We start from the raw sequence: 22,729 nt of genomic DNA, 5'->3' as shown, positions 1-22,729 counted from the left end.
CTCTCTGTACCCCTCCTCCCCCACCTGCCCCACTTGGGCTCACTTTTCTGATGCTTTTAAACTTCCCCTGTTGAACCACAAATTTATGGTTACCAAAGGGGAAGGGGCAGGAGATAAACTAGGAGTTTGGGGTTAACATATACACACCACTCTATATAAAATAGATAAACAACAAAGGACAAAGGCCCAGGTGAGAGTCCGTCCTGCTGCCATGTCCTCCCCGCCCCTTCCACTTTTTTTTTTTTAAACATTCTTTCCATTATGATTTATCACAGGATACTGAATATAGCTCCCTGTGCTATACAGTAGGACATTGTTGTTTATCCATCCTATATATAATAGTTTGCATCTGCTTCCATGACTTTGTTTTGAAAGTTCTCCTCTCCTGAAAAGACTGCCCTCTCAAATGGTAGCCCAACTTCAAAGGTCAGCTAAACGCCACCTCCTCCAGGAAGCCTTCCTGCACCACTGCAATGAATGCTGACTTTGCCAACCAGGAAGAGGGGAGTGTGGGGACTGGCGTCCAATCTCCAAATCCTCCCCCACTTTGAATCGCAAGGGACTTCACCACCTAGTCTGCACACGAGTCCCTCCTCTAGTGAACTTGTCTCATTCTCATTCGGAGGAAAGACTATATTCAAATACTGAAGGACTGTTTCCAAAGAAGGTTAAATCTACTGGTGGGCTGTCTTTCCTCTGGGCCAGGAATAGGGTGAGGCAAGAGAGGCAAAGTTTAAGAGGGCACCAAAAATTCAGTCATCAAGATGCATATTTTATACATTAAAAAAAAATTAAAATTAATGTAAAAAATCCACAGTTCTAAGCAAGCCATGTCAGAGCCCTAGGAGAGAGGACAACTCAGTGACACTGACTTTGCGCCCACGGCGAGCGCCTCCATGCAGCCCCAGCCTTGCCTTTTCCATCCTGTATGTGTGCTGTATGTTTTCCTTCCCTAGGACTGGCCCTTATGAATATAAGTCCATTCTTCTAGAATAAGACCATTTCTTCTAGTTTCCAATCATCGCTTAGGTTCTACTCCTGTCACAGATTTTACTCATCTACCAAAGCAACACAACTACCTTTAATTCTTATCCTTGATATAAAGTTCAGTTGACTTTGAATATTAATTTTATGAGCATTTCCTAGTGTAATCGAGATAATTTGTCTACATAAACTTATCCAGCCAGCAGAGAACCCACCTTAGGGGTTACACATGGCTTAGATTCTTCCCTCCTGGCTTACCGATGGCGTTTTAGGTGAGAGAGAACCAATCACTGGCCTGGTTATAATGAAGTTAGGGTACAGGGAGTCTCCCTTGCCTTTGGCACTGGGATCCTGGGTCAGTTAGAAAGGATGATTTATGCTGCTCTTTTCAAAGCATTTGCAAATTTACTTAGTGATTAAAAAATTTTTTTTTCTATCATTTTCTTTAGTATAGAGTCAAAACTTACAGGTAAAAATTTTAGAGTGCTTAGAACTCCTAACATTCCTCCATAAAAACTGTTGCACCAATGATTTCAGCCACCATGAATCAGTCGGTTATCGTTAAGAGAGAAAAGAAGAATTTGGCATGATAGGAAGTTTTTGACTGCAGACCTTTTAATTTATTAGCTATGATCCCTTAGGCAATGTATCCAACCTCTCAGAATTCCATTTGCCTCCTCCTTAAAGTGTGTGCGGGGGGGATGGGTAAGTGGCAAAGTACCATGTGCATCTTTGTAATTAAGAAGGATTACTCTTTCAGTCTGACACAATCAGAGAAGTTGCCTGAAATTAGTTATAAAACTCAGGTTTCCTTCCATGTAACTAAACTCTTCTAAAAGTATACACAGCCTGCAGGTTTTTCCAGATAAAAGCACGCCATTGATTGCCACTGAACTGATTCTTACTCCATTTCACCTAGAAATTGCTGTCTGTCTGACCGCCGCCTCAAGCTCAGCTTCACCAGGTCTGCGGGGACGTCAGGCAGGCTGGCCACCTCTTGGTAGGTTTGGATGGCCCTGCGCAGAACCTCATTGCTCCTCCTTTTCTCAGCCAAATCATCTTCACACTAGAGGGAGGGAGAAATGTCCCAGGACAAGCTGTATTTGCAGTTGCTCAAAATAGTTATGAAAAGTCGACTTTGGGACATGCTTTAAAAGTAATTCAAGACAAATTCAAATTTTCTTTTTGTCAAGGATTAAAAAAATAAAGGAAAGCAACATAGCATGTTATTTTAATAATATGAAGAAAAATTAGCTACTAAGCTACAGATGAGAAAGGCTATCATAAAAGCAAGACTAATATATGTGAGGGCTGATGGAATTTATATCCTGTCATACATCATTAATAGACAGAACTCCAGTCCACAGTTCCTGTTCTTTCACTAGGTTATTCCTGTGTTCATTCATTCCTTCAACAACTATATTCTGTTCTAGACAGGTGGCAGACAAATTGAACAAAACAGACAAAGCCCTTTTCTCATTTTGCTTTGTTCTAGAAGGGAAAGTCAATATACAAATAAAAGTATCATGTGTCTTGTGGCCGTTAAGTGCTGTGGATAAAAATAATGTAGGCTTCTGTGTACTGAGCGTGGGGTGGCAGGAAGGATGCTAGTTTAATCGGGATGACCAGAGATGACATGAAAGTAGTGAGGCACGAACATACCTGGGAGAAGAACATTCCAGGCAGAGAGGACAGCAAGAGCAAGGGCCCTGAGGCAGAAGTGAGGAATAGAGGAAAAGCTGGTACGTTGAAGGGGAGCTAGGAGGAGACTGATGGGGGGTGGGGCATCGGGTAATGAAGAGCCCAGTAAGCCACTGCCAATCCTACTACACTAATTCTACATGAGAAGGAAAGACACTGACGGTTTTTGACGTGATCTCCTGTATGAGTCGAAGGGACACTGGCAGTGATGTGAAGAATAGACAGAGGTGGGTAAAGGGAAAAGTGGAGATCCCAGTTAGGACATTCTGGCAGGAATCAAGACAAGGGGTGATGGCAACTTGGACTAGGGTGGCAGTAATGAGGTGGTAAGAGGTGGTCGGATTACAGGTACATTTTGAAAGTCAAAGCCAACAGACTTGCAGATGGTCTGAATGTAGAGTATAAGAGAAAGGGAGAGAGAAGTCAAGGATGAATTCAACATTTTTGGCTTGAGCAGTGACCAGTTGGAACTGTCATTCCTGAGAATGGGAAGCTAGAGCAGAAAGAAGCAGGTTTGTAGGGATATGGGATCAGGAGTTCAGTTTTGGACAAATTTAAGCTTCAATGTCTATTAGGTACCCAAGTGGAGATATGGATAGAAAGGTGCCTACATGTGTCTGGGGTTCAGGAGAGAGGTCAGAGTGAGAGAAACACTGGGGAATCATCGAGGATAGAGAGGGTACTTAGAGCTAAGAAGCTAGATGCAGCTGTGAGTGTAGACAGAGCAAAGAGGAGGTCCAAGAACTGAACTCTAAAGAGCTGTAAGATTTCAAGGTCATCAGAGGTCAGAAAGGACCAGGATAGGACCAGCAAAAAGGACAGAAGGAAGAGAGAAGAAAATAACAATTTAAAAAGTGGTATTCTGGAGGCCAAGTGACAAAAGGTATGGAGAGGGAGTGGTCAGTTGTATCAGAAGTGGCTGTCAGGTTGAACAAGATGAGAACTGAAACTAGATCACTCTGGATTGGGGACAATATGATGCCCCTGAGGATCCCAGCAAGAGCATTTCCATGGTGCTGCTGGGGACCCGCAGCTGAGAGGCTCAAGAGAAAACAGGAGGGGAGGAGGTGAACACACCTCTTTCAAGGAGTTTCGGCGCAAAGGGGAACAGAAAAATGGGCCAGTAATTGGAGGGTAATGTGGAGACAAGGGAGTGTTTTTTAACAATGGGAAATATTACACCATGTTTCTAAGCTGATGCAAAAGACCCAGTAGAGGGCGGAAATCTGATGATGCAGGGGACACAAAATTTAGAATGACGTCCTTCAGCAGGTGAGAGGGGATGGGAAAGGGACCAGAGCAGTTCATCCATGCTAACATCCACGAGAACAGGGACTGAAATACTAGAGGTAGGAAGAGAGGGGCGAACTGTAAAATGGTCATCAAAATCTCATCAGAGGGGGCTTCCCTGGTGGTGCGGTGGTTGAGAGTCTGCCTGCCGATGCAGGGGACACGGGTTCATGCCCCAGTCCGGGAGGATCCCACATGCCGCGGAACGGCTGGGCCCGTGAGCCATGGCCGCTGAGCCTGCACGTCCAGAGCCTGTGCTCCACAACGGGAGAGGCCACAACAGTGAGAGGCCCGCGTACAGCAAAAAAAAAAAAAGAACCTTACAAAAAAAAAAATCTCATCAGATTTAGTAGACTACAATTTGAAGCATACCATTTGAGGAAAAAACGATATAGATGCTAAAAGTAGCATGTGTAATTTTTTCTCAGAATATCCTATTTAACATGTTTACCTTGTTAAAACAAAGTGTGTGCTGTAGGCAGTATGTAGATGCCTGCAGAAACAAAGTCTAACTCCACAGCTTGAGGACACAGTAAGGAAACGATACATCCCTCCTCCACCCCAAAATGAAAAACTAACAAGAATCAGCACAAATTGATAAAGTAAGATACCTGTGGGAAGCTTTTCATAAAATACCACATCAAAGAAAGAACTTGTTAATATGTACTGATAAGGGTAAGTTTCCCAAGATGATAAGGGCTGGAATTGAATCAGCGGTGACGGACAGTGGACAGTTTTATGATAAAGGAAAATTGACAGGATGAAAATCTCTAGATTAGAAAAGGGCAATTCACCTGTGCTTGACGGGGAAAAAAAAAGCTTCAGAATATACAACAATCTGTTCATATCTGCAAATGGTCTCCAGAGTAGACTTATCTACCAGGAGAGGAAGTCCAATGTCAATATCCTGTATTGGTCATCCTGACTGCATGGACTTCTATACATTCATACGCTGGCTTTTCTGTTTAAGCATCAGTTTCTTGTGAGTTTGGCTATGGTGAGTTAACTCCCCCAAACATGGTCGTTCACAGATGATATCACAGAATGCCAGAGTCCTAGAGCTGAGAGAGCCCTTCTGAGACCACCTTGTTCACCTTCTTCATTTGGTAGCCTCTTCACACTACCAAACAGATCCCGGAACTGGAGGGTCTCTTCAAGGTTAGTTCAAGGGCAAATGTCAACCGAGACATCATTCTCTATATAGAGGGGAATAAATATCTTAACTAAACTCAATCTGAAATGAGAGACAGATGATACAACTACATGCCTTGTTCCTTTCCCTCCTCCATCCTCAAGGTCCTTCATTTTAATGAAGTATAAACATTTCAGAACTTCCGGAAATGGAATTTTAACATGAGTGTTAAAATAGTACATAATTCTTCAAAGTCTCTTAAACAAAACTGATAGGCTTTGCTTTGAATATCAAAATTGATTGATATTGATTAGTTTAGCATCTGTAGATAAAGGATTTGCCCTGAAACTGAGCATTTGCTACAGGACATTAACATCAGAAAGACGTTTGTTGATTCAAATGAATTCCCCATCCAACCTTCCTATTTGTGGCAGGAAGATGCCTGAAGATGCCTGAGATGTGGCGTTTTCTGCCTGAGGGGCACTAATGGTTTGTGTAAGATAATAAAGTGAATTGAGCTCATAATTTTGTGTCTGATGTTCAAGGAATTTGGTCAAAATTGATTTTCACAGTAATCCAAAGAATAAGACACTAACAGTGCTACTTTTTTTTTCATGTATTTCATTATTTATTTATTTATTTATTGGCTATGTTGGGTCTTCCTTGCTGCCCGTGGGCTTTCTCTACTTGCTGCGAGCGGGGGCTACTCTTCGTTGCGGTGCACGGGCTTCTCATTGCGGTGGCTTCTCTTGTTGCGGAGCACGGGGTCTAGGGCATGCGGGCTTCAGTAGTTGTGGCTCACGGGCTCTAGAGCGCAGGCTCAGTAGTTGTTGCGCACGGACCTAGCTGCTCCATGGCATGTGGGATCTTCCCGGACCAGGGCTCGAATCCATGTGCCCTGCACTGGCAGGCGGATTCTCAACCACTGCGCCACCAGGGAAGCCCCAGTGCTACTTTAGAAATGATAGATACTGTAGTTTCTATTTAACTTAATGTTGCTGAATTTGAAAAATTTGTTGGGATATTCCAAAGTAATTGTTTAATCTGCTAACAAAGAACGGAAAAGTCACCACGTACTCCTCCTTACAAAATCCGTCTTCTGTTGAACTTTTATTTTTAAAACTCCTACAAATTTAAGCTTTCTTTTAAACTATTCTATTAAAATTGAATTTACCATGCTTAAATTTTGCATTAATATTGATAACACCTTGTAGCATAATAGTTTAGAGATAAAAAATATTGCTGAGGCATAAATCTCAAATTCTGACCATAAATAAGGGTATAAATATAGCAAGTGCCACGTGCAAAAAGTATTGCATTTATTTAGACTTTGGTACCCGCAATTAACATCACATATAAAGCAAAATTCTAAAGCATGAACCATTTTTGCCATGATGAGCATTTGGCCCAATCATTATTTTTTCGAGTTAATATGGTTTTCCTTAATCAAATGACTGCCGGGACTAGTGGCAAAGCACATCACTTATTTGAATAGGCACCATCTTTTGGTAATAAATATATTCTCTCTTGCTTAATAGCAATACAATTTAGCAACTTTGGAGGGTTACTGACCAAATTAATTTATAGAAATGATACATTTGCTGTCTGCTAAACCTAGTCTGTATTGCACCATGGATAAAAGGAACTTCTTTGCATTAAATTTTCACAAATTTAATTTATTAAAACTGAATTAATACAAATTTAATTAATAAGTTTTTAAGGGGGAGATAGGAAGAATTTGAGCATCTGGATTTCGAGTGGTTGCCACCTTTAGTTCAGAGCAAAGCACACTCGTTTTATCTCCAGATGCGTTAGTTTCCGTGTGAGTGTCACCCACAAGTGACGGCATTGCCCCCTCCAAAGGGGTGTTGTCAGCTTCTCCTGGGTCTGGAAAATTTCTGCAGCTCTGCATCTGCCATTTCCCAGCAGGGCTGACAGTCTCATCCCCCCAGGCAGGGCTGGAGGAGCTTTACTGCCTGACATTTGTACATCAGCCCTGGCTTTTACCCAGAGTTCCAGACTACATATCTCCGACCATCTATTTGACACGTGCACTTGCGTCTCTAATAGGCATCACAAACTTCACAGGACCAAATGCGAATGCTTGATTTTGTACCTCCCCAAACCTGTTCCTCCACCAGTCTTCCTGGTCAGAACCTGGCACTATCCTTTCCTTAGATGGCTTAACCAAAAACCTTTAAATTGGGAATTCCCTGGCAGTCCAGTGGTTAGGACTCCGCACTTCCACTGCAGGGGGCCTGGTTTCCATCCTTGGTCTGGAACCCAGCAAGCCGCACGGAGCAGAAAATCTGAAGTCACCCTCGAGTCTTCTCTCTGACCCTTACATCTAATCCATCATCAAGACCTCTCAGCTCTGCCCTTGTCCACTGCTCCATCTCCATGGCCACGACCACAGTCTGAGCCAGCGCTTCTCGAGGGCACCTGCAATGGTCTCCTATTCGTCTGGCTTCTACTTGTGCCACCAGAATCCATTCTCCACCAAGCAACCAAAGTGATCGTTATTAAAAAAAACCACCAGGGCTCCCCCGGTGGCGCAGTGGTTGAGAGTCCGCCTGCCGATGCAGGGGACACGGGTTCGTGCCCCGGTTGGGGAAGATCCCACATGCCGCGGAGTGGCTGGGCCCGTGAGCCATGGTTGCTGAGCCTGCGCATCCGGAGCCTGTGCTCCGCAACGGGAAAGGCCACAACAGTGAGAGGCCCGTGTAACGCAAAAAACAAAAACAAACAAAAAAAGAACCAGACGGGCACACCCACGCACAAACCCTCCAAGGGCCCCCAGCGCACAGAGAATACAACCTGAGAGGCCCTGGTCCCGCCTGCCCGTGTCACCTCCCTCAGCACGCCCCTGCTCCTGTCCTTCCAATCAAGCCAAGGCTGATTCCCGGCATCACGGCCTTTGCCCCCCTTCTTCCCTCTGCCTGGACAGCTCCTTCCTCGACCTTGACATGTTTCAGCCACTTGTCACCTCCCTAGGGAGGCCTTTGCTGATCACCTTATTATCGTAAGTGTTGCTGTGTCACTCTCAATCACACCACCTACAAACAAAAAATCATAATAATATGTTCTTTATTCCACGACCTTCTTTTCTCTATGGCATGTATTATCATGTAAGATGTTCTAATACATCTGTTTTTAACCCTTCTAATATTCTTTAAATATATATTTATTTATAAAGACTTTCAGGGGTTTGCTCAAACATCACCTTCTCGGTGAGATATTTTCCTTCCACCCTATCCAAAATTTCAACCCCCTCACACATCCTATGGCTGTGCTCTTCTTTATTTTTGTCTCCTGACAAAGTATCCAGTAGCAAGCAAGAGACTTCCTTCTACGTCTCATGCACTGTCTTCTCCATTACAATGAAAACACCACGTGCTTTGTTGATGGCTGTGCCTGCAATGCCTAGAATAGGCCTGCCACAGAGCGGCCTTTCACTACAAAAAACTTGAGTAAGAAACTTTTAAAATATCTTCCATTGGAATATAAGCTCCACAAGGACACAGACCTCGAGAGTGTTCTTCATGATAAATCCCAGGACCTAAAACAGAATGTGGCCCACGGAGGGTTTCCCAGCTACAGAAGAACGTGGAAAAGCTTCATGAATTGAGGAGCTGGAAGATGGAGAAAGTCCAATAAGAAAGGAGAAGGTAGTGGTTGAGAATCCGCCTGCCAATGCGGGGGACACGGGTTCGAGCCCTGGTCCGGGAAGATCCCACATGCCACGGAGCAACTAAGCCCGTGCGCCACAACTACTGAGCCTGTGCTCTAGAGCCCAAGAGCCACAACTACTAAAGCCCTCGAGCCTAGAGCCCGTGCTCCACAACAAGAGAAGCCACTGCAATGAGAAGCCCGCACAACCTAACGAACACCTAATGCAGCCAGATGTAAATAAATTAATTAATTTAAATAGAAAAAGGAAGAAAGGAGAAGGTGCGGAAGGCGCTGGGGAGAAGGTAAGGGGTAAGAAATGAGTCAGCTGACAGAAACTACACAGAGAACAAAGTCCATCCCACTTTATATTTTAAAAGTCTTTTCTAAGCACACTTTGCAACCTCTAGTGATAAAATGAGGTTCTTAAACCTCTAAGGAGCCTGAAGTAAAAACCAGGTGGTGGGTCTAAATGGAACAAACGTGAGGGTGATGGGAAATCAGTGACTAAAGTGTTATTCTTTACTTTCTTTTCAAAACCGGAGAGAAGCCAGATGGAGGGGGAGCAAAAAATGTTACTCAGTTCACGATACAAAATAGCAATAATTAATTGTCTTATTTATAACTGTATTTCTTGCTTGAATTTATGTATATGCATGAGAAACTGATTCTCTATACAAGTTAGAAAGGAAAAATAACATGCAAATGCTGGGTTTGCAAATCCAGTTACACAGAGAGCATAAGGACATCAAGACAGTGTCCTAAGTAGCAAGGTTCCAGCACACCTTTGCTTTCCCATATCGCGCTCCCGGACTCTGAGGGTACTTCTGAACCAGTTCTTCAAACGCACGCACTGCTCCCTCAACTGTTCCCTGTTAGGAAGAGGCAATTATATACATACAATAAATTCAAATGCATAATGTTATTCAATATAGTCATTTAATATTCACCAAGTAATTTTGTCAAAATTTCCTGGACTCCTTTCTTAGTTTAAGACAATTTGATCCTAAGATGCTAAATAATGAACTGCATTATGACAAACAAAGAACTAGAAATGAACATAAATACACTTTATTTTTTAAAAGGCAGACACCTGGCAAATGATGTACTAGAAATTGCACACGCTACTATATATAAGATAGATAACTAATAAGAACCTGCTGTATAGCGCAGGGAACTCTACTCAATACTCTGTAATAGCCTCCATGGGAAAATAATCTGAAAAGAAAAGAGTGGATACATGTATATGCAGAGCTGATTCACTTCACTGTGCACCTGAAAGTAACACACCATTGTAAATCAACTCTACTCCAATGAAAATTAAAAAAAGAAAAACAGGGCTTCCCTAGTGGCGCAGTGGTTGAGAGTCCGCCTGCCGATGCAGGGGACGTGGGTTCGTGCCCTGGTCTGGGAAGATCCCACATGCTGCGGAGCGGCTGGGCCCATGAGCCATGGCCGCTGAGCCTGTGCGTCCGGAGCATGTGCTCCGCAACGGGAGAGGCCACAACAGCGAGAGGCCTGCGTACCGCAAAAAAAAAAAAAAAGAAAAACAAAGAAATTGCATTTTCTCTCTACATGTACAGTTCCCACATGCACTCTTAAAAAAGTTTAGGATTTCAGTTGGGGGAAGCATACTGCTAGCAGCTAGAATGCCTGGGGTCTGCAATGAGAAGGGGACTGTCTGCAGGGAATAAGCACGCAGGATGACAGGGCCACTCGGCCGCCAACGTTGTCACCCGTTGAACATGAGGGTTGATGCAGCTCACTGGGTTGCTGGGGCACCCCACTGCTTCCTTGTCATGTGACGCCCCCTCCCCCCAAAGCCCACGCGGGCCCTTAAGAAGCTGGTCCAAGCACCCGTGGTAGGTCTCTGACCACCACTGCGCAAGCGGAAATGGGGGATGTGTAACAGGTAAGCTTGCTGAGGGTCTTGGCATGGGGGTGAGGCACCCTCTCCCCTTCGCAGTCCATCCACAAGGAGAAACACACATCCCCTGGTGTCTAATGGAAGGCAGCAGGTCAGAATATTGGAACCGTGCGATGGAGATGGATTTTCTGAGTTGAACTTTACCACCACTTCAGCTGCCTATCAATCTGTAAATCCATTCATTCCATGCTTAAATGCAAGCTCACTGTGGTTTGTACGTTGTCACCCTCACTGAGTGAGTTTTCACAGCAACAGAGTTTACGCCTCAAACGTGGCTGGGCTCAGCAAACCATACATTACTACCTGATCATTATTGATACCTACTTCTCCACAACTTGACTAAATAGAGCCAGGCAATATCCATATTTTAAAGTTCCTTAAAATCATGGAAGAAGGAGGTTTCTTATTCCCTGTTACATGCCCATCAGTGGCGCTGAGGGTGTGGGAGACAGTATATGCACAGAGGAGTGGTCATGAGTGCAGGTTCCAGAGCCAGAGTGACTGGCTAGACCCTGGGCTCCACCACTTAGGAGGCGTGTGACTCCTGGCAACTTACTTACGACTTTGCCTTATATGCCTCATCTGTGACACGGGTACAATGAGGGTACTTGATCACTTTGTCGGGCTGCTGTGAAGGTCAAATCTGATAACATATATAAAATGCTTATAGCCGCTGCAGAGCGCATGGAAAGCAATGAAAAATGGTAGCTATTATGATTATTACTATCATAGCGTGGGGAGGATGTGTGAGCCCACATGAGACAATAAAGCGTGCCTCAGGTAAGTCTTATCTGACAGACAGGTTAATGCAAAGAGAATGAGGACTTGAAGGCTGAGATAAATCAAGTCAGGAACATATTCTCTAAGTTGTATTTGTTGTCAGAAATCATTGTATCGCTATTTAAAATATGCTGTGTCTCTCACGATATTAATTTTTTTAAAGGCTTTATTTTTTTAGAGCAGTTTTAGGTTTGCAGCAAAATTGAGAGGAAAGTATAGAGATTTCTCACGTACCTCCTACCCCTACACGTGCACGGCCTCCCCCCATAATCAACATCGCTCAGCACAGTGGTACATTTGTTACGATTGATGAACCTACAATGACACACTGAAATCACCCAAAGCCCATAGTTTACGTTAGGGTTCACTCTTGGTGTTGTACATTCTGTGGGTTTGGACAAATGTATAATGACATGTATCCACTGTCTCCATAGTTTTGCATTTTCCAGAAAGTCACATAGTTGGAATCATACAGTATGTAGCCTATTCAGATTGGTTTCTTTCACTTAGTAATATGAATTTAAGCTTCCTCCCTATCTTTTCATGGCTTGAGAGATCATTTCTGTTCAGTGCTGAATCAGATTTCATTGTCTAGATGTACCCCGGTTTATCCATCCATTCACTTACTGAAGGACATCTTGGTTGCTTTCAGGTTTTGGCAATTATGAAAGCTGCTATGAACATCCATGTGTAGGTTTTTGTGAGAACCTAAGTTTTCAACTCCTTTGGATAAATACCAAGGAGCAAGATTTCTAGACTGTATGCTACGAGTATGCTTAGTTTTGTAAGAAACCCACCCAACTGTCTTCCGAAGCGGCTGTACTACTGTATCTCCCACCAGCAGTGAGTGAGAGATTCCGAAGCTCCACATACTCATAAGCATTTGGTGGTGTCAGTGTCCAGATTTTGGGCTTTCTAATAGGTGTGTAGTGATATCCATTTTGTTTTAAATTGCATTTCATAACATATGAGGTGGAGCATCTTTTCATATGCTTATCTGCCACCTGAATATCTTCTTGGGTGAGTTGTCTTTTAAGGTCTTTGGCCCATTTTTAAATCAGGTTGTTTTTCTTATCATTGAGTTTTATGAGTTTTTTGGTATATTTTGGATAACAGTTTCTAAAACCACCATTTTATTTCTTCCATGAGTGACTGTAAGGGATGAAGAATTCATGTTAAATACCCTTCTCCGTGTGACTTTCTTCTAACTAACCTGTGTGAGTGTCCTGAGGCCGCTGTAACAAACGACCACAAACTTTGTGCCTTAAGAGAACAGAAGTTCATGCGCTCACGGTTCCGGAGAGCAGAAGTCCAAAATCAGTTTCACTGGGGCTGAAATCGAGATGTGGGCAGGGCCGTTCTTTCTCCGGAGGCTCTAGGACAGCATTTCCTGACATCACCCCAATCACCACTTTGTCTTCACGTTGCCTTCTCCTGTGTGTGCCTTCTCCTGTTTCGTCTGTATCAGATTTCCCTCTGCCTCTCTCTTATATGGAAACATGTGATTGAATTTTGGGCCCAACTGGATAACCCAGGATAATCCCCCATCTCAAGACCCTTAACTTAATCATATCTGCAAAGACCCTTTCTCCAAACACGGTAACATGTACAGGTTCCAGGGATTAGGACACAGAATATCTTTGGACGGATTACTTTTCGCCTATCACATGACTTACACAGCTTAAATCGCAAATATTGAGGCTATTTTTGTGAAAATCGTGCTAAATGCACCATTTCCAGATTTAAACCATAGGATTAACAATATTCATGACAACTCTGCGAAAGTATTTTTTCCAGCTTAACACTCCCTTAGTTGGCCATCAAGGTTATAAAAATAATGGAATACATTGGCTCTGTCCTAGGCATCCTTTGGATCCCTTAACACACATGCTCTATGCCTTTCCTAAGGGACCATCAGTCCTGCCCTCACCTCAGCTGTCTGGCAAAGTTAATGGGTTTGCTTCTAGTCTGAAAAAACTTTCCCTTCCCCAGGTTCTTGCTGGAGAATATAGCTCCAGATCCTATTACACAATTCTTAAAAAACTCAACCCAGGATAGAGTGCTCACGAAGAACTGCCTGAAAATCATCTGTCCTTCAACACAGCTTACATTTTATCCTAGGACCAAGACAGTTCACTGGAGAGACATGTACTTGCCTCACCTCCCACCACCCCCGGCTCCTGTTCTGGCATGAGGTCAGCGGGTGCGCTGAAGGACATTAAGACACACCCCATGGAGGTCACGTAGAACCCGCGGGCGAGACATTAGGGAGGAGGCTGTGCCATCCATCACTAGGCCCTTTATGAAGATCTATGGCATAAGGTTCCTCTCTGGACTTGGTGCAGAACAGCTATTCTGAGGACTACTATCCGTCTGACAGTGTGATCTACACCTCTTCCTTGCTCTGCCCGCAGTTTACTTCTTTCCCAGCCCCGTTTAAAGCCTGTGGTGTGAACGTCCGTGTGTCGCACTTACTCTGACTTTATAAAGTTTTCCCTTCTTTCTCTCTTTTTCTCCACTTATAATACAATAATAAAAACTAATTCCAACAAATGAACAAATATTTCAGTGTATCATTTCAAATCCTTCTTCTGGGGCATAAGGAGGAGTTTTAAGCAATAAATATTATTTTAAAAAATTGATGATTGGGCTTCCCTGGTGGCGCAGTGGTAGAGAGTCCGTCTGCTGATGCAGGGGACACGGGTCCGTGCCCTGGTCTGGGAAGATCCCACATGTCGCGGAGCGGCTGGGCCCGTGAGCCATGGCCTCTGGGCCTGCGTGTCCGGAGCCTGTGCTCCGCAACGGGAGAGGCCCACGTATCGCAAAAAATAAAATAAAAAAAAAATTGATGATTAAAATACGATCCATGCATTTTTGCAGGAAAACTAAAGTGACCTCGTACTTTCATGTCACATAGTTTCTGAAACATGGGTGTGGCCTGAGACCAGGCCTCCTCTGACCATTGCTGCCTTATGGCTGTAGCAATCCCAGTAGTCGGCTGCATTATTTGAAACTACCAGCTATAAAAACAACCCTAAAAAATTTAATTACACTGATGACTCAGTCAATAACATGGCTCCCTGCTGTTTCAGAAGCAAGAATTGCCTCTGTGGGCCCTTCTTCCTCCTTTATTTACCCTGTTATAGATCCACGGTGCTCCTTGAAGAAAGCATCAAAATTTCTCCAGATAAGCGAGAACTGGAGAATACCCCATGGATTGTTCCAGCATTTTTATGCTTCACTGACTTATCTGCCCCTTGATAACTGAGCCCTTCTCTACTATTCATTATAATTACATAAAAATCCTTCTCTAAAGCTGTTCGTTTGTTCTTTATCCCTAAAGTCACCTGTGAAATAGGCATCCATTTTCATCAAGGGCATGTAGCACAGAGAAAGTGGAGAATGCCAAACAAGGTGATAGAAAAAGAAGATTCCTGCTTCGTTTCTATTAAGAAATGCAAATTTTCATCAAATAGTAGATGGCCGCATTTTATAAAGTCAAACAAGACAGACACAGAAATCATTCGATGTTAATTTAGTGAACAAAGACTTTGCTGCCACATTCTTTGGAGTTACTACCTTTGTATCAGCTGCTGACCAGGGTGAGCCAGGCTTTGGTTTGGGAGCCGTGCCTAATGCTAGTTACAGACGTCGCCATGCTTGTTGGGACTTTTCCAGTAAATATGGGGGGAAGCACATTCTCGTCCCACTTCATTGCCTAACTTGGGTGTTTTTATTGTTGTCGCTTACCTATGACAGTCCCCTTATTCCTTTTTTTTTTTTCCAGCTAATGTCTACTGATTAAAAACCACATTACAGGAAAACTAATGAGTATTAGTTTAAAATGCAAGTATAAATTCAAGTACAGAGTAGAGAAAGAAATTTTCATGAGAAACAACTACAGGCAGACCTCAGAGATCTTGCAAGTTTGGGTCCAGACCACCACGATAAAGCGAATACCACAACAGAGTGAGGCACATGAATGTTTTGGTTTCCAGTGCATATAAAAGTTATGTTTCCATTATACTGTAGTCTGTTAAGTGTGCAGTAGCGTTATGTTTAGCAAAACAATGCACATACCTTATTTAAAAATACTTTGTTGCTAAAAAACGCTAATCACCATCTGAGCCTTCGGCGGGTCCTAATCTTTTTGCTGGTGGAGGGCTTGAAATCATTTCGAGAATTACCGAAATGTGACAGAGAGACCCGAAGCGCGCAAATGCTGTTGGAAAAATGGCACCAGTAGACTTGTTTGATACAGGGCTGCCACAAACCCTCCATTTGTAAAGAACCCAATATCCATGAAGCACAATAAAATGAGGTGCGTCTGTAGATGATTCAGTGAAGGTGTCATTAGATACATTATAACAAAGATTTGGCCCAATCATTACATGAGTGTGATGGAGTTAAGAGAACAGATAACTTCAATCTAGGGTTAACTGACTTTCCGAAAACTGTAATATCCAGAAACACACGCAAATAATATTTCAAATTAACTGATGACAAAGCAAAACTTCAGTCACCCTGGAAACTGGAGGTGCGTGAGGTTAACCCCAAGTGAGAAGAATCTTAAATCTAACATCATTTCACCTTAAACAGGAACTATCCTAAGAGCACTGGACTAACCTATGTTTTCTTTTTGCATCGCGTTGCATTAAAATGAAAACCCCTACTTGTATGGTACTTGACAGTACTGATGCTTCTTTTTTAATCTCTTATCTCATTGGAAAAGACCAAGTAGGAAGTAGGAAGAGCATGTATTAGTCTCATTTTTTAAAATAAGGAAACGGAGGCTCAGAATGACTAAGTGAGCTGCCCAAAGCCACCAAAGTAGACAGTGATGGGAGGGGCTGACACCCACGTCGGCTGGCCTGCCGGTAAAGTTCTATTTCTATGTGGCCATTATAGCTGCCGTTTTTCTTTTCATTTGATTCACTTCACATGGAATGCTGATGTGCCTGGGGAAAAATCCACTCTATTCAAAGGTTGTTTCTCTTACAGTTTTTTAAAAAAACAAATCAAGAGTAATGGCTGAGTTTATTTAACAAAGAAACCATCGGGTGTTCCTGCGAAAAGCAAAACAACCACCTACCCGTTTGCGGAGTTTCTCTGCAGCATCGAGTTCAGCTTTAATAGTCTTATCAAATTTATTTAATAGTTTAGGTTTCTTTTTCTTCACTGAAAGAAAAAAAGAGGTTTTAAATTTTTATTTTATGTTTTTGTCTAGAAACAGTTCTTGAGAATAGTGATTTACGAAAGTAGTAAGAAACCTAGCGTTGGTCCTGAGCCTATAACTGGAGAACCAAGCACAGTCCTGGCTCAGCTCCCCACACGGCTCTCCCAACCCCCAGGATGACCCAGTCCATAACTGCCAAACCACAGGGAAGCGGTCAGGGCCCTTTTTCTCAGATGCTCGAAGGTGTTCTTGGGAGACTGGGTGCATTCTGGTATCCTGAAACTCTCAGGATAGTGACCTAATTTCTGGAATGAAAATGGTAGGTATGATTTCTAAACTCTTAGGATCAACTCCTTGGCTAAGCCCAAAAGGCTGCTTACAACTGTCTCTGAACACACCCACAGTGTTTCCCGATCAGATAAAAGTAGGAAATTACTCTCAAGGGAGCAGGATTTCTTAGTCTAGGACTCAAGACCCTTCCATTGCATCCTGGACCTAAATTCCAGCATATTCCATACTTGAGCCAGATGGGACCACCCCTCGCTCCCCAAATAAGCTTTCTGCCATTTCTGAGGCTACTTTCTCCAAGTAAAATGGCTTATTCCTTGTCAGTTGAAAATACGCCCCCCTCCTTCAACAACCAGCTGAAAACCACACTCACTCCACATATCACTCACAGAAGTGCTCTGTTTTCTCTATCACACGACTGAAATCCTCACCACCATGCTTATGTCTTTTTGTGTGTGTGTGTGTGGTTCTTCCCCCTATTATATGGGACTTTTATGTACTTATCCTGGTCCCTTTTCAAACCGTAAGCCCCTGCAGAGTGGCACCGTGTCTTTGACGCAACCTGAATTTCCTCCTGTTGACTCAGCCTGAAGTCATGACCAGCAGGGGAGGGCTGGGGCCTTCCGGGTGGACCCAGAGCAGATAATCCTGTCTCCGGGCTCAGAGCATGACCAGGTGTGACCCTGAAGGGTAAGCCGGATGTTCCAGGTAGAGAGAAATGAGAACAGTCAGAGGAGAACTTCCTTAATGCTCTGACATTAAACCAACACATTCAGTTCCTTGTGCTCTGTCCCAGGTGCAGGAGGAGGGGTTCTCCCTCCTAAGGTCACTCCCCGCCCTGCCCCACAGGCCCGCATTCTGCTGCCTCCGTAGGCCTCCTCACTCTGGCTTTCCTCTGAGCCCCTGTCCACGTTTCGTAGCGCTGAAGTCTCCACCATCCTAAAGCCAGCAAACCAACCAACCAGGACAAACCTCAGCCTCCCCACCCCCACTCGCCATCCTCTCCCCCCTCCCCTCCCTCGTGGCTCCCTTCCCACCCACAGTGCTTTGTCCTCACCCACCACGGAGGCAAAAGCGAGTCGTCCACAAGGAAGGAGCCTCAGTGGTTAAGAGTCAGATGGTAGGGGCCTGAGTCCCAGCTCTGTCCTGTCCCAGATCTGTGACCTAAGCCAAGCTGGTGGTAGACTTTCCCGACTCTCACTTCCCTACTCTATAACATGGGGTAGCGTTCTTGAGAATTAAGTAATATTGCATGTGGGCAACTAGCACAGTGATCAACATACAGTAAGTGCTCTGTATCTGAGAGCTAATAATGCGTATGGCCATCTCTGCAAGTCCCCCTGTTCCTTTTTCTCCCATCCAACCTGGCCCCCCTGCAGCACCGGACACGGCGGACTCCTCCCTCCTTCCTGAAAGGGTCCCTCGCCTTGACTTCTGCGTTGCCCGCTCTCCTGGCTTTCCTCCTGTCCCCCCAGCATGCTGTGCTCATCAGGCTCAGTCTTCAGCCTCTAAAGGGCTTCCACGGTTTAATTTCCACACTGAGCTCTAGTTACTTTTCTCCTGAAATACAAAAATCATAAATCCAAGTGCCTATGGGCACAGAGGCTTCAAGCTCAGATCCAAAGTGAAATTCGCTACTGCTCACAAATCTGTTGTGTCCCGGATTTGCCCTATTTCAGAGGATGGCGCTGTATTCATCTGTTTCCAAATAACAAACCTGGTCAGTCTGTGACCAGAGTAAAGAAGAAGGAACATGAGGAATTATCCGAAGACTGAAAGTAATCGCTACTATTTTTTTTAGCACTCACTGTGTGCCGGTCTCCAGGCCACATCTCCTTTTATTCTCTCAGTCTCTTGGACATGGGGAACTTAACTTCACAGATGTGGCCACTGAGGTTTCAAAGGGGTCAGTCCCTTGACACCTCCCCTATGGCTGTTAGCATGGCTGATGCCATCTTGGGCCTGACAGTTCCTCCTGTCCTTCCATTGACACTACCCAGGACTGCGCTGTGCAGTGAATCACTTCTCTGTTGTCAGGGGCTTTAGAGTTAATAGATATTGTTTCATCATCATTAGGACCAGGTGGCCTCTACGCTCTGTTAGTCTCCAAACAACGATGAAGACCTTTGCTGGCGTATTCCGGGCGCCCACAAGACTAGTTACCCACTCATAAATCTTGACTTAGGAACACACGCCGTATTTCCAAGCACCCCATACCCTATCAAATTGTCCCAGTGGCTATAGCCTCGGCGAATGCTTCCAGATCATTTTCTGCCCAATCCCACCCTGTGAGTAAGTTACCCTGTAATAAGCTGATCCACTGATTACATGGGGCTTCCTGCCTCGTTGTTCGGTCTCAAGATGCCTTCTCAGTTCAGTGGGCACTTTTTGTTCCGTCCGTCCTCCGACACCTCCCCTCTCCCATCTACATTTCCCACCTGAATGGTTTCCAAAAACAGGGAAGTTTCCTAAGTATCTTAGCCTCCTGCCTCTCCCCACAGGGGAGGTGGTGTGACTTATCTGATCACTGAGTTAGGGGGAAGCAACAAGCTTGTGTAGCTCAGTCCCACCCCTTCCCTTCCCCCAGGATGTGTACCACTAATGCGCTGAGCGGATGCCGCATCCTGCAGGGAGGGGTCCCCACCCACATGGCGGAACTAGGGTTGCTCTCCACAGCCTGGAGTGGGTGGGTATGTCCAATTCTTGGGTTCAAGATTACGAAACCTATTATTCCTGCTCATTTAAGTCCCATTCTTCAATTCGACTTTTATCAGTAATAAAGCTGACACTTTGATCACTTTTTTCATTTCATTCCTTGTATATAATATAGTTTCAATGTTTATTGGAGTAGAGTTGATTTACAATGTTGTGTTAGTTTCAGGTGTAGAGCAAAGTGAATTGGTGATACATATACATATATCCATTCTTTTTTTAGACTCTTTTCCCACATAGGCCATTACAGAGTATTGAGTAGAGTTCCCTGTGCCAAACAGTAGGTTCTTATTAGATATCTATTTTATATATAGCAGTGTGTATGTGTCAATCCCAATCTCCCAATTTATCCCTTCACCCCTTCCCCCTTGGTAACCATAAGTTTGTTTTCTACATCTGTGACTCTACTTCTATTTTGTAAATAAGTTCATTTGTACCCTATTTTTAGATTCCACATATAAATGATACCATATGATATTTGTCTTTCTGCGTCTGACTTGCCTCACTCAGTATGACAATCTCTAGTTCCATCCATTTGCTGCAAATGGAATTATTTTGTTCTTTTTTATGGCTGAGTAATATTCCATCGTATATAACTCCTAGGCATATACCTGGAGAAAACCATAATTTGAAAAGATACATGCACCCCAATGTTCATTGCAGCACTATTTACAATAGCCAGGACATGGAAGCAACCTAAATGTCCACTGACAGAGGAATGATAAAGAAGATGTGGTACATATATCATTCCTTATATATTTTTAAAAAATTGGTATTCTCTTTTTATTTATTCCACCTTTCTCTTCTCCTCCCCCCAAGCCCCAAAGCCCCCTATTGTTGAAAAATATGTGTAAAGCAGAGACTGAAAAAATAGTGACTAGTGGGCACATTCAACGGCATGCCATGATATGTTAGCATACGTGCTGAGGACATGGGAAATGAATCGACATTTGGCTGAGATGGGGATTTATAAATGGTGGAAGTTAGTGTCGTGTCACCCAGCACTGACTTATGTCTCGCAATTGCTCGCTTTGGTTTTGCAGAAGTGTCTGTCAGCAGGACGACAGCAGGACCAGGAAAGCCCGGCGAGCACCTGAGCAGAGGGTTACTGCTGGCATCAGGACTTTTCCCAAGCGCATCTCCCATGTTCCACTGTCAAAGTTAACATGAGGTTTATTTACGGGGGGGGGAAAGAAAAAACTATTGGCAGCTCAGGACATCCAAAATATATAGTTAACATTAAAATATGTTTGTTAAATAGCCATACTGTACTCAGTGTCAACGTATTTCAGTATCATCACGAAAAACAGAATATTAAAAATCTCAAGGCACTCATTACCAAGAGAAATTACTTTGTCCCATAAAATTGCTTTTCACAAACTTTCCTATTTAATAGCTGTTAATATTGCTCTTCTCTTTGAAATTCAAGCTTATTCCTGTCATGACTATTTTTAAGTGTATAAAAAGCCTAAGGCAATTTTTCCAACTGTAAAAAAACACAGATCTGTTCCTTCTTGTTCTGGGGAAACATGTGGTCTTATTGCAGAACCAGGAGTGGGGTCTCAGGGCTTGTGACAGGATGGAGCAAACTCTCTCAGGCTCTTTGGGCCTTAGTTTCTTCCTCTACAAATGGTTCTCTTAAGGTCTCTGAACAAATCCTGCACTTTTAATTTTCAGTTGATTTAAATCATGTTAATAATCCTTCAAAGTAGACCTAGGAGTATTGCCATGGGTTGTTAATTTTGTTGAATTTGGATTTTTAAAAGTGGTTTAGGAACCAGATGCTTATGTTTTATAAAACTTTGAACTTTTCTTTTTGGTCACTGCCATTACAAGTATTTTGTCCTTTTCCAAAACCACAAAGAAAGAAAAAAAAGTGACCCGTTGCATTTCAAATCCTGACTTCCCTTGCCGTGGTTGAAACATTAAGAGCAAATGAAATGGAAAAGAAGGGAAATAAAAGAATAATTAAAGGCATGAAAAAAGACTAACAATACACATGTAGATTATATAAAAATTAAATGTTGACTCCCTTTGCTCTCCACTTGGTCAACGGAAGAAGATGTTTTCATACTATGGTACATGAGAAGCTGACCACCAATGAAAACAGACACAGGATCTTTGCATCTCTCTATGTCCCTGACATGCTCTGATGATAAGTGACGGAAGGTGCAAGGTCTGCCATAAGGTAGACAGAAAAGCAACTTTCCGGACCTGTCTCCCTGCTTCCAGTCTGTTCTCTCTCTACATTGTCCTCAGGATCTTCCTGAAACACAATCTGTCCATGTTACCCCATCGCCATGGATCCCCCAAGCACATAAAATAAACACTAAACTCCTTCACATGCCATCCTAGTAATCCTGCTCTTGGCTTTATGCCCAAGAGAAATGATGACACATGTCCACACAGCGACTCATATGCACGCATTCACTGAAGCACTGTAACAGCCACAGGTAGACAAAACCCAAACGTCCATCACCTGGTGGACGGACAGACAGTTTATGGCAGAGCCATACAACGCAGTGCTACTCAGCCATGATAAGAATACGTGCAACAATGTGGATCCCTCTCAAGTGCATCACGTTAGGTGAAAGAGGCCAAGTTCATAAAGCTACTAACTGGATGATTCCCTTTACACAGCATTTTAGAAAAGGATAAACTGTTGGGAAAGAAAACAGATTAGTGGTTTCAGAGGCTGGAGGTGGGAAAAGGGGTTGACTCCAAAGGGCACGAGAGAATTTTGAGATACAAAGTTCTAGATTTTAATTGTGGTGGAGAAATTGTAACTAGATGTCAATGCATATGTCAAAACTATACACCACAAAAGGTGGATTTTACCATATGTAAATTACACCTCAATACCTGACTTGACAAAAAAGTTATAAGGAAGAGACAAGTCACATGATTCTCAATGAAGACTCTCGGGAATTCCCTGGAGGTCCAGCGGTTAGGACTCCGAGCTCTCACTGCGGAGGGCCAGGGCTCGATCCCTGGTTGGGGAACTAAGATCCCACAAGCTGAGCAGCACGGCCAGAAAAACAAACAAACAAAAAATAAAATCAGTGAAGAC

General features: G+C 43.6%; 1 protein-coding gene across 9 annotated transcripts in view; it reads right to left on the bottom strand.

The window, feature by feature from the left end:
• LOC111185601 (aspartyl/asparaginyl beta-hydroxylase) overlaps window positions 1–22,729 on the bottom strand; it is a 243,461-nt gene that overhangs the window by 78,827 nt on the left and 141,905 nt on the right. For 7 of the 9 annotated variants that reach the window (XM_022595311.2, XM_089899111.1, XM_022595314.2 and 4 more), the window contains 3 exons: window positions 16,576–16,661; window positions 9,562–9,648; window positions 1,900–2,050 (listed from right to left, as the gene is read on the bottom strand). The exons of 1 other annotated variant lie outside the window; for it this stretch is intronic. In XM_022595311.2, the coding sequence (XP_022451019.2) occupies window positions 1,900–2,050; window positions 9,562–9,648; window positions 16,576–16,661 (324 nt within the window). The remainder of the gene's footprint in view (window positions 1–1,899; window positions 2,051–9,561; window positions 9,649–16,575; window positions 16,662–22,729) is intronic. One more of the 9 variants, XM_089899107.1, reaches the window with a different exon arrangement.

Source organism: Delphinapterus leucas, chromosome 17 (genome assembly GCF_059928025.1).
Source record: "Delphinapterus leucas isolate spDelLeu-1000000601 "Yukka" chromosome 17, BTC_Dleu_Yukka2, whole genome shotgun sequence".
Classification (NCBI taxonomy): Eukaryota; Metazoa; Chordata; class Mammalia; order Artiodactyla; family Monodontidae; genus Delphinapterus; species Delphinapterus leucas.
This window is presented reverse-complemented; position numbering and strand designations above follow the sequence as displayed.